This window comes from Hibiscus syriacus, unplaced genomic scaffold (assembly GCF_006381635.1).
Source record: "Hibiscus syriacus cultivar Baekdansim isolate YM2019G1 unplaced genomic scaffold, ASM638163v2 tig00110159_pilon, whole genome shotgun sequence".
Lineage (NCBI taxonomy): Eukaryota > Viridiplantae > Streptophyta > Magnoliopsida > Malvales > Malvaceae > Hibiscus > Hibiscus syriacus.
Window position 1 is genome coordinate 1,052,124 of NW_024062607.1, and position 12,865 is coordinate 1,064,988.

Sequence of the window (12,865 nt, forward strand, 5' to 3'; positions counted from 1 at the left end):
TCCGGTCAGATTTGAGTTTAGGGTGAAAAATACTCAATTCGACTCGACCAGGAAAAAATAAAATTTTACTTTATATATTTAAGAATAGTTATAATAATATCTCTCTATATATTTTTTCTAATTAAATCAATGTTTTTATTGAATAAAAATAATTTTTTTATTATTTCGAGTCGGGTCGGATTCAGATTATATTTCAAAAATCGGGTCAAGTTCGGATCGGGTGGAGGATATATATTATGCGGGTCGAGTCAGATTTCGGGTGGAGGAATTATTATTCTCGAATAGGATGGATAAAAAAATTCGACCTAACTTGACCCATTCTTATCCCTGAATGATATGCTCGAGGATGCCACGACTCAAACCAATCCCGACTAACGAGGTAACGTATCCGTTACATTTCTACCCAATAAAACTAAAACACCAATCAGTATTTAAGTTCAGTTTCACCTAGTTTCCTCAAGAATATGTACCAAGTCCACTCTACTACTCGGTCTTTGGTGTTGATCGTCTTCTTCGTCTACCATGATCCACTTCCTAAAGTCTTCGTGGACTCGGTTGGTCCCCACCACCATCCGCCTGCTCGACTCATTTGTTGTTCAAAATTATCGCCATTTCTCTCGCTTTGCAGGGGATGATGATCTTCAACATCCCGGGTCATGGGAATCGATGGAGGGTCTCCACCTTTGCTCCGCCAATTACGTGCCTTTGTCCCCCATCAGCTTCCTGGAGAGAGCTGCAAAGGTTTACAGAGACAGGACATCGCTTGTTTACGGTTCTCAGAAGTTCACATGGAGTTTGACACATCAACGCTGTCTCAAGCTTGCTTCTGCCCTGTCCCAGCTCGGGATTTCCCGGGGTGATGTGGTTCGTCTCTCTCTCTCTCTCTCTCTCTCTCTCTCTCTTATATAGTTCTAAACCTTTGGCACACCAACTTGTAACCAGGCCACTTTGTTTTGTTTCATTTTTGGATCTTATTTTACCATTTGGTGATGGCTAATATCTTCAAGGATTACTTATACTGGATTCTAGTATGGTTTTCAGTAATCAGTCCAATGAAAAATATCAAGACTTCTTCATGCAAATCTTGTTTCAGAATTTATGGAAAATCAATCTGTGTTTATGGACTGAATACTAGTTTAGTTTCGACAAATTCATGATTTTCACTCACGGGCGGTACCTGTGTGATTGATCTACCATCAACATTCAACATGCAGAATCAAGCTGTCTTGTATTCATTTTTAATTCACCCTGATACGTACCTAATGCTCGTCTTTCTCGCCTTTTGCTTTCGTGCTGATGAGAATTTGTTTGTTTTGGTTGAACTTTAACCAATTTTATGTATAATACCTCATGAAGGGGCTGTTTTGAATTACAGAATCAAATGAGATTCCCATTTTTTTTTTCTTTCTTAAATTGTTTAAGCAGGTTTCAACACTGGCTCCTAATGTTCCAGCAATGTATGAGCTGCATTTTGCGGTTCCAATGACCGGAGCCATTCTTTGTACGCTTAATACACGCCTTGACTCGGCCATGGTCTCAGTCCTACTGGCCCATTCAGAAGCCAAGGTCCTATTCGTAGACCATGGATTACTTGAAGTTGCTCGTGGAGCATTTGATCTTCTTGCTAAAACAAACTCAAAGCCACCCATCTTAATATTGATTTCTGATAGAGACTATTCATCTCCAACCTGCATTGTTCCGGGAACTTACGAGTATGAAAGCTTTTTAGAAACCGGGCATGTTGGATTTGAGATAAGGAGACCAAGGAGTGAGTGGGATCCTATCAGTGTGAATTATACCTCCGGTACAACATCTAGGCCCAAAGGAGTTGTCTATAGTCACAGGGGAGCCTACCTCAACTCCCTTGCGACGGTTTTCCTTCACGGAATGAGCTCGATGCCAGTTTATCTGTGGACTGTGCCTATGTTTCACTGCAATGGTTGGTGCTTGACTTGGGGTGTCGCAGCGCAGGGCGGCAGAAACATATGCCTGAGGAATGTTTCCCCCAAGAAGATATTCGAGAACATCGTCCTCCACAATGTGACACACATGGGAGGAGCTCCGACGGTCCTCAACATGATTGTGAATTCATCAGCCAGTGATCAAAAGCCGATTTCTCGGAAAGTCACAATATTCACCGGTGGATCACCCCCACCCCCTCAGATCTTTCTTAAGATGGAAGAGTTGGGTTTCAGCGTAAATCACTTGTATGGCCTTACGGAAACTTATGGTCCAGGTACATACTGTGTAATGAAACCGGAATGGGAGTCCTTGCCTCCTCTGCAGCAATCGAAGCTGAAAGCCCGGCAAGGAATGCAGCATATTGGTTTGGAGGAGGTTGACATAATAGATCCAGTCACCATGGAAAGTGTACCAGCTGATGGTAAAACCCTGGGCGAGGTTATGTTCAGAGGAAACACTGTGATGAGTGGATACTTCAAAGACTTGCAGGCAACAGATGATGCATTTAGAGGTGGATGGTTTCGGAGTGGGGATCTTGCTGTGAAACATCCATATGGTTACATAGAAATAAAGGACCGGCTGAAAGATATCATAATTTCCGGGGGAGAGAATATAAGCACGGTAGAAGTCGAAACGGTTTTGTACGGTCATCCAGATGTTCTCGAGGCTGCTGTTGTTGCACGGCCTGATAATCACTGGGGGCAGACCCCTTGTGCATTTGTGAAGCTAAAAGAAGGATGTGATGTGGATGCTCAAGAACTCATCAGGTTTTGCCGAGATCACTTGCCACATTATATGGCTCCCAAAACAGTCATCTTTGAACAATTGCCGAGGACCTCAACTGGAAAGATACAGAAGTTTATATTGAGAGAAAAAGCAAAGGCCCTAGGCAGCCTCTCTTAAGCAACAATGATAACGTGCTAACCCCAAATTTCCTACAAAAACCGGAAGATAAAAATGTCTCGAAAGTTTTTCATTATCATTCAGCGACTCGCTATTGTGATGTGTTTGCCAACAACAGATGGTTGAACAAAGCTACATTTTTTCTCTACCATTTGCATTTTGCAGCATTGTGTACTACTTGCTCTCACCAGTGGCTCTTGCAGGATATTGATCCAGACTGAGGCTGAGTATGCGGGGGTGCAGAACAGAGCCACAATAAAGACGATTTCCAATCGTCGTTCCATTCATGATCATTGATAATTTGCGATCATGATAGTGGGCAACTGGCTTTCCTTCCAAATCAACAGCCAAAACACCTGCGTTATCCTCCATATGTAGTCGTTCAGTATACTTCTGCACGACAATCATAGCCTTTCGGATGGAAGGATACTTAAATGCTATGTCCAAAGGAACTGAAGTTGCCTGCCCAAATTGCACAATAAGTAACAAACTACCAACAGGTCAATCAATACCAACAGCATGCACAGCTAATATCTGAAAATTCATAGAATCTGTTAACATTCTTGTGAAAACAAAGAGTAAATTGTCATTACCGCGGCTAATGCGATCCAATAGTGGCCATCACCATCATATTTGATATTATCAGGGAAGCCTGGTAAATTATCAATAAATTTCTCCACCTTTCTCTGTTTGTTCCCCTTGATGTAATACTTTCTGCACCTTCTCCTGCAATCAAATTTCTCATCAATCCATGTCCACTTGAATCACACAAGCATGAAAAGATTAGCAACAACGAAACATACATAACAATTTCACAGAAGATAACATAATCTTGAAACTGCAACACCATTAGCAAAATAAAGCTCGCCGACCAACACCCTGGTTTTCAATGTAACTGGATCGAAGCTCATAAATCGATCGTGAGGTCGATCCTCCATGATGTCTTTAATGTCTTCATGCAAGCTGTACTTGTAAGAAGCGTCTGTGAAATATATCACACCATTGTCCGCAACATCTACACCATCAGTAAGTTTGAATTTCTAGCCATCGGCTTCATCCGTTAGCAGCTCCACCTCATCATCTATGCTTATATTCAGGAGTCCCTGATACATTATCGACTCTGCTTATATTGATATTATTTATCCAGGCCATGATTAATCTGTGTAAGAAAGATGAACTAACCTTATAAGCATCAGCTACAATGAGTTCATTATTGAGGCCGAGAGCGAGTCCAAGCGGTCTGCCATGGGTGTTAACCCATTTTTCCACGGTTGAATCATTTAACCTGACTTGTTTGATCCATCCATCGTGGTAGCCCGTGTAAATGATGTGCGATGTGGAATCATATGCGATATCTTCTGGTCTTTGTAACTCACCCGCACCCAACAGCTCCGCGCCTTATAGCATCCGATCGTTGACCAACGAGACAACCAAGGGTTGCAGCTGATCCAGCTCGTGGATCGGCAGAGGAGCAGGGTCGAATGAATCGAGCTGGTACACAACCATAGCTGCCACCACGGGAAACACACGTTTCTCTCTCTCCTCTTTTGTTCTTTTTACAAAGCTCGGTTAGGTAGGTAGGTTCCTGTGATTCTCAGTGTCTTCGGTTTACCCAAGACGTGCTTCACGACAACTGGTACTACTGAAATAACAATAATAAATTTCTTCGAAGTTCCAAACTTTCTGAATTTTGTGTTATAGGCCATATGCCGTTGCCGGTCATGCTGTTCCAAAACTTTATCTGAACTTTATCGGAATTGTATTGTGGTCGTGGGATTGAGTCTAACTGAGAACAATTCATAACGGAGGTCTTCAACGGAAACGGCTCTCAACCTGATATTGGGGGTAACCTACTACCCTACCTCCCCTTACTCTATTACATATGATAATATGATCAGCTAATTTATGATTGCATTGGTCTATATTACTTTGATCATCCAACGAAAGGTTCATTTATTGCAGCAAATTGTTAGAAATCAAAGTCAACTTCAAGCTCACAAAACAATATGAGTGCGTTTGGTTTACAAAATAAAAGATTCTCGAATAGGATTATCGGAATGTAACATTATCCAACACATTACTGGGAATGTTACATTATTGTGTTTGATTTGTTTACTTGTAATATAAGATTACTGTGTTTGATTGAAGGGAATAAAAGATTACTGTAATGTATATTTTTATCAAATTGACTTTATTCTATATTTTTTAACAAGTGAAATTGTTGACTGTATTATATACACAAATGCTATGAATCACATTCTTAATTCAAACCTCAACCTTGGCAGCAGTATTGGCATGGGCTTCAATTTTAGCATCACAACTTCTCTGCATTTATAGAATTGTTGATCTAGCAATTGCCTGAGCTTGTTAACATCATGGATTCGCCGTTGTAATATATCATCATCTAAATTTCCATTCACCGTGATCTGAAAGAAGTCAGCATCAGCAGGCTCTCCTCGATGTTGCACCTTAATAAGCATTTAACAATGTTCACTTTTCAGCGTTCTCAAATGGAATTTAATCTTAAAGTCTAAAGCCTTACCTTATATAAGGTCCTTTCATCTGGTTGTCCCAACTTTGATCTGTCCAATCCCTGTATATCACAAAAAAACAGAATATAACAAATATGAACACCACAGGATAACAACAGCGATACTAATCTTTCACCAACATAACTTGAAGCTACAATCATACCATTGCCATCAAGGTGTTTTCTCGCTTCACCATTACTGAAAAAAATTCTAGAGTTTGAAACACTGTTCTTGGGATTAAATAAATATTTAAAAAGAGTTTTACATAACCCAAATTTACATCCACAGTTATTCCAACAACCAATGAACAATAGACTTGACATCAAAGTGAGCCAACAATTTTAATCAATGCATCAAAATACATCAATTAGAGCACATGGTTGGGTTCATAAATGACGATCCCAAACCTGAACCCAAAAGAGTGAATAAGTACAACTAATTAAACTTACAAAGGAAGACATTATGATCTAACAAGATGATCACAGATAACAAGTCTATAAACAACAACTCCCTATTTAAAATGCTTTTTCATTTTTCATTTGAAAGTATAATCAATTTCCTTACTCGTTTCTTTTCATTAATACGAGAATACTTTCGCTAATTCAAACTCACTTACATCATATAAATACTACCCCTGACTAATTGACCATATAATAAAACCATGCGTCTTTCATAGTGAAAAGTCCTAATTCACAACCGCATTCTAACAGCCAAGACCAACGGCTTCAATACACAAAATTTACAACATTTCCCTTCCACTAATTAAAAAAAACCAACATTTATCAAAACCAAGAAAACAAACTCTTTCATGATGAGTTTTAGTTTCTAGGGTGCAATTCCAATGTGAGGAATAAAACATAGTAGAGCATAGCTAGCAATAGCAATTAGAACTCTTCTGACAAGAAGGATTAAAATAGGGGGAAATCCAGCAAAACAGTAGCAAACTGAAACAAATACAATTGCAATGTGTAATTTTATTCATTCGACACGATTAAGTGATGAAAACATGCAAAACTCACAACTATAAATGAAGAAAATCAAGCAACGTAGAGGATCAAATTATACGTGAAATTTTTATCTTAAAAAAAGAGAGAAGTAAAACAAATTACATGTAATGAAGTTTGAAGCATTGACCTAATTCCGATTCTTAAAAAAATTAGAAAACAATACATCAAGAAACGGAATAATCAAATGAAAATAAAGAGTAATCATACAACCATTACCATACAACGATGTCGTGCATTTTGTGTTTCCTACTCCAATCTTCCTCTATATCCTCTTTCCTGTTTTATTTTTCTTTACCCCAAATCAAAACCCTTGATTTCAAAACCTACCCAATTCCCCTTCCTTCGATTATTAAGCCAATCCTATTTTTCTGAACCCAAACTCCGTCTTCTGTTTCCCAAGGTAAAGTTTCTCTCATTGCTGGGAAAATAAATGAAAGAGAGTGGAGAAGAAATCTTACCAGGAGAATCTCACTAGGAAAACAACGAATTTTTTGTAGAGGCAATCTCACGGGGAGAAGAAGATATTGCAGAGGCAAGCTCACACACATGTGGAAATAACATTCCCAGGAATAAACACACAAAAATTTATTGTTGGTAATGAGATATTACCCTCACTTGGGAATTTTGCCCATTCAAACATGGGTATATTAATCAGGAAAAAAATATTCATGGAGGAATGATAAAATCCTTGATCCAAATGGGCCCTATGTGTAGAGGTGGATGTATGGGCTAAGGCCCGCGGGCTACCCGTTTAACCCGCGGCCCGTGCGGGTTTTGGACATAAAAAATTAAAGCTCGTTTAAATTGCGGACTTTTTAGCCCGGACCGTTAAACTCGCGGGTTTAATGGGTATAACCGCGGGTAGCCCACAATAGTCCGCTTAATTTAAAATTTATAAAATTTTAGAGAAAATAAACTTAAAGAATTTTATAGAAAAAGAAAATAAATTACCTATAAATATGATGTTACTTATAACCATTGTAGTTCTTAAATTTATTAGGGCGTTTGTCATAATTCTACCGCTGCTTGATATTTTTTTTCATTTACAATGTATAAAGTTATTCTTCATTTTAAAAATAAAAATTAAAAGATTTATATAGTATTTTAGTCTTATAAAATTTACATCATTATCACTTTGGTGTTTAAAGATATTTTTTATTTAATTTTGACCTTTATTTTTTTCATGAAGCATGTTACCCATTTCGTTCTTTAATTATAAAAAGTCACGTGATATTCTAATAATATATCACATAACACGTAATATTTGAATTAAAAATAAGAAAAAAAAGTAAAAGAAAAAATTGAAAACATACTTTTCAACTTTTAAAATTTTTAAAGGCTTTTACAAAATAAATATATTTTAATAAATTAATGATTTATATTTTATCAATTTTAATATAATTGTATCTTTCAAATTTACACTTATACTGTAAGTATTTTATTTTATATTTTCATATTATGTTTTAGTCTTTTTCTAAAGTATCCATAAAATATAATTATTAGGACCACTTGACAACTTTCTTGTTAGATTTGTATAATGTTTGACTTTGTTGAATTTTTATGTTTGAATTTCTGCTTGTAGACACTTATGCGTCTTCATATTATATCCTTGAATAATCGTGTTTTATAAAAGTATAATGTGGTTATTGTTTTATTTGTTTTTTAATTTGGTAATATAAGTGAATATTATTTTTTTAATTTGAGTTTAAGTAATTATATCATTATATATATATATAAATGATTAAAAAAATATTATTTTATAATCATTTCCGGTTATTTAAAATAAAATTTAATTATTATTTATTATTTTGACGGTGCTACCTTCCTTTTCAAGTTATTGGATCAGTTTTAAAGGTGTAGTAAGTTAGAACATCATTTTTATTGAATTTAAAGCATTTAAAATTGTTATTATTTAACGGGCCGCGGGTAAGCCCGTTTAGCCCGCGAGTTAAATGGACAGGCCGCAGTCCTTAAATTCAAAACCGTTTATAAATGCGGACTTTTTAAACCGCTCCGTTTAAACTCGTACCATCAAAATCCGCGGATTAAATGGGCGGGTAGCGCGTATACCCACCTCTACCTATGTGGAAGGAATTAAAATTTGTTGGAAACTTTGATTAAGACCGTGAGACTGAAAATTTTAATATCACGACAACTTGGCATTATTTGAAATTTTCGTAAATTGCACATTAATTGAATAAATGATAATTATGAATAACAATTGTTAATGTTGAAAAAGTCAAAGAAGATGATAAGTTTAGTTCTCGAAGATATTATATGTGACAAAGGAGAAGAAAAGTTGCGGAAATAAAATGACTAAGAAAATTGAGGTTACAAATATATGAAGAAATTTCAAAACTTTTACAACATAGGACAATGCAAGGAAGCATTTTCGGGTAGAGATGAACGTTCGATCAAGTCAAGTCAAGTTAAAAAATTTTGAGTTATTTGAATTGACAAGTCCTATTTTACAACTCAGACTTAATTTAAAAAAATTCGAATCGAGTCGATTTTTTGAGTTTCTATTTAAATTTAATTGTAAATATTTATAATAATATAATATTATTTGATTCCAATTTAAGTGATTTTTTTATAACTACATATACAATAAAAAATATTTCTTCATATTTTTCCATATGCACAATACAAATACTAATCAAAATGAAAAGCGACAATAATTAAATGATCACTACTATAGTTTATCTTTTTTGAGTTCGTTTAAGTTATCTAACTATATATTTTCTTAAAATATATTTAAGTTTAAATTTTTACAGTTAAAAAATTAATTGTAATAGTGATGTGAGTAAATACATTATTTACCCATTAAATCAATACTAAACAAGTTGGAAGTTAGAAAATTGCACACCTTATAGGCGTCAGCGACGATGAGTTCATTGTTGGGTGCGAGAGAGATTCCGAGCGGTCTACCACGAGTATTGACCCAGTCCTCAACAACCGTTTCACTTCAGCCAGACTCGCTTGGTCCATCCATCTGCAGAGCTCGTGTAGATCAGCTGAGAGGTGGGATGATAGGCAAAATCTTCGGGTCCCTGTAGCTTCCCTTGACCCAAGTACTCCGCCCCTTGTAGCAGGCGGTAGTTACGCAGCAAAGGAGGGTGGAAGGGGAGAGTCAACTCGTGGAGGGGATTGGTAGCGGCGTCGAAGGAGTCAAGTTGGTAGACAAGTATAGCTGCAACAACTGAGAGCAGAATTGCGGAGAAGAAGAGAGGCAGCAAAGGCCATGACCGCCTTCTTAAATTAGCATCCGGAGTGTTGGGATCCGTAGGCGTAGTGTCAAAGATAATTCCAGGGGAAGGCGAATTCAATTGTGAAACAAAATATATGTGGCCAGCAAAAGTAAGATGCTAGAATTTGATATTTTTATAGAGGAGAAATCAAAAGGTGTTGGAAATATTGATTGCAAAATCACAGCGTTAATACTGATTGAAAAAATAAACAAAAAATAAATAATTCGATCAACCGAAATTGTGTCGTGGTTAAAAACTATTGTTTTATAAATAAATTCGTCTTGATGTGTATAATCGCTCCAATAGGCAAATCTTCCTTCGAGGTTAACACGATCATTCCGAATCCCGTACACCCGAAACTAGAGTGGATTGTTGGTGGTACTGCTCCGCGTTCGTAAAGAGTTAAAAGCTTAGAAAACTTTGAGAGAGTTGAGAGATGTTTGAGTGCATTAGTGAGTTGAGAAGCTTATGAAGCTCTCTATTTATAGGCTTCACGACAGGGGTAAAGAGGTCCAATAAAAATCAGATGTAAATTTGATTAATTTCTGTATTTAATCTCCTGTTCAAACTGCTGAAATAATGGATGAATCTGGCCTAAAAACAATCCAGGTTCGAGGTATAATATCAGTCGTTTTGCAATTACTTTGTAACTCTCAAGTAATTGTGGTTATAACTCATGTTCTAACTCATATAACTAGCCCAATAAATAGCTGAACAAAGCTGAAATGTCATTCAGATACACTCAACATTTCACAGGAAACTGATTACATATATTTTAAATTTCAAAAATAAAAAAGACAACTAATTGATCTTAGTTGTTACCCTTTGAAATTTAAATCGAATGTGTAGCTTATAAATATCAGTCAGTAAATTCTTTCACAATTTTTTATGCTTGAGAAAAGTTCTTACAGATTTTTTCTAAAAAGATAGAATCTGCAAGGACGGACGTGACGAAGCCACATATTGCCACGAGCCACGACCTTGACCACGGCCACAAGACGAGACGGACGGTGGCGACAGTGGTGCACGAGATTGCCCCTTGTTCTCTATCACTCAACAAATGAGTGGAGAATGAAAGCCTTAAATACCCAATCCCATTAGGCATTACTAACATTCCCCCACTAATGTAAAAGAATTCTTCTGAAACTCAAAATAATCTTTCTAGAAGAGCAATAGAGGAGCTAGTTGCTTAAGCACTAGTGAACGTATCTTGAACTACTACATAATAATGATGAGCGATCCTTCTCTTAGATAAGTGAAACTAGTCTTGAACTTTCTTAGATAGGGGTAAACTCATAACACAAAACTAACCCCTTCATCCACTTGAGTCCTCGATGCGTAAGATATATATATATATATATATACAAAAGTATATATTTGGCCATCTTACCTCATGATTCTAGTAAGTGTACTAGAAAAACGGCCCATCATTTTTCATAGAAGGTGGCTAACCCTTCTAACTTATGTAGGTTATTTCATTAGGTTTATCTTGACATAAACTACCCTTAACAGGGCTATGAAATAATTAAGAGCTTATCCAATAGCTCAATCTCATATAGGGTATGGTGACTTTCTTAAAGTTCATTATAAATGAACAACTCAAACTCTAGATAAGAAGTTATTAAGAATAAATATTCAACCTCATTATTCGGTAAATTCAATAAGTCCTCACTAAACCATCCATAAACTTGGTTTTGAATTCATTAAGATTTTTCATAAAACTTAACATTTCTAGCGGTAAGTTCATCATGTCATTCTCAATTAGGACTACCCACTCAACTCTGGGTTGTGAACTTATTAAGAATAGATATTCAACTAAAGTCAGTAAATTCATCAAGTCTTTCTCACTAAGACCACCCAATATCTGGGTTATGAATTTATTAAGAGCAATTAAGAACAACCTGGGCATGTATATTATTCGTCATAGGGATAGGCATGGAAAAATGTACACTATGAATCTTTTCATGGTTTCATTTGACCACATTGAACTTAGAGAACTAAGTTGGGTATCCACCATGAATTCCTCAACCAATGGGCCATCTCCCTCAAAAATCTAGGACCAATTTTCAGCTTAACCCTTTGGTAAGCGGATTTGCTAGGTTCCTTTCCGACTTCACATACTCTAAAGAGAGCACTACATTTCTTATCGATTGTCTGACATATTCATGTCTTTGTGAATATGCCTCTTCTTACCATTGTAAGCTTATTTATTGGCCATACTAATCACAACTTGTGATTCATACAGTAAAAAAACTAGAGGAGTCGGTCTTCCCCACAACGAAAATTCAACTAATAAATTTTTGAGCCACTCAGCTTCTTGCCAAGCTAAGTCGAGAGCTATAAACTCTGACTCCATAGTAGAGCGAGCAATACAGGTTTGCTTTGAATATTTTCATGAAATCATTGCTTCACCTAAAGTAAAGACGTACCCACTAGTCGAGCTTGCCTCATCATTATCAGAAACACAATTGGTGTCAAAGTATCCTTCTAACACCACATGATAGCCAACAAACTCAAGTCTCTAATCCATCGTACCCTTAAGGTAATTAAGTAAGCGACGAAGAGTGACCCAATGTTCACCAATTGGGTTGTGGGTATATCTACTAAGTCTGCTCATAGCGTAGGCAATTTCAGGCCGAGTATAGTTCATTTAGAACATTAGCTCCCAATCACTTTAGCATATTCAGTTTGGGAAACACTACTTCCTTTATTCTTAAATAGATGTACGTTAGGGTCATAAAGAGTTCGAATAGGGATAACGTCAAAACTATCCAATTTCTTCAACACTTTCTTAATATAGTGTGCTTGACTCAAAGAAAAACCCTTTTCAATTTTGGTAACTTTGTCTCCTAAGATCACATCGACTTCTCCAAAATCTGTGATCTTAAACTTAGTAGACAATAAATCTTTTGTTTTGTTAATGACTCAATGTTAGTATTGAAAATCAACATGTCATCAACACAAACTTATGATGAAGAAATCAACATTAAACGTCCTTGAATACACGCATGAATCTGAACCATTCACAACAAAACCAAAACTAAGGATAGTTTTATGAAATTTCTCGTACCACTATTTAGGAGCTTGCTTGAGGTCGTAAAGAGACTTTTTGAGTCTACATACTTTGTTTTCCATACCAGGCACCTCAAAACCAAGGGGTTGCTCCATATATATCTCCTCATCTAGATCTCTATTCAGAAATGCAGTCCTTACA

General features: G+C 36.4%; 1 protein-coding gene and 1 pseudogene across 1 annotated transcript; one reads left to right on the forward strand and one right to left on the reverse strand.

Moving 5' to 3' along the window:
- The first annotated feature begins 473 nt into the window (after window positions 1-473).
- Window positions 474-2,877, forward strand: LOC120216251 (probable acyl-activating enzyme 2). The gene is made up of 2 exons (XM_039213732.1): window positions 474-864; window positions 1,426-2,877. The coding sequence occupies exons 1-2, from the start codon at window positions 523-525 to the stop codon at window positions 2,863-2,865; spliced, it is 1,782 nt and encodes a 593-aa protein (XP_039069663.1). The 5' UTR covers window positions 474-522; the 3' UTR covers window positions 2,866-2,877.
- A 51-nt stretch (window positions 2,878-2,928) lies between these two features.
- Window positions 2,929-4,409, reverse strand: LOC120216250 (annotated as a pseudogene).
- Window positions 4,410-12,865: the final 8,456 nt, after the last annotated feature.

Bases quoted from the DNA above. Each gene is read 5' to 3' on its own strand.
- LOC120216251 (XM_039213732.1), top strand. From the start codon at position 523: ATGATCCACTTCCTAAAGTCTTCGTGGACTCGGTTGGTCCCCACCACC. The intron at 865-1,425 runs GTTCGTCTCTCT...TTGTTTAAGCAG, and splicing joins GGATTTCCCGGGGTGATGTG to GTTTCAACACTGGCTCCTAA.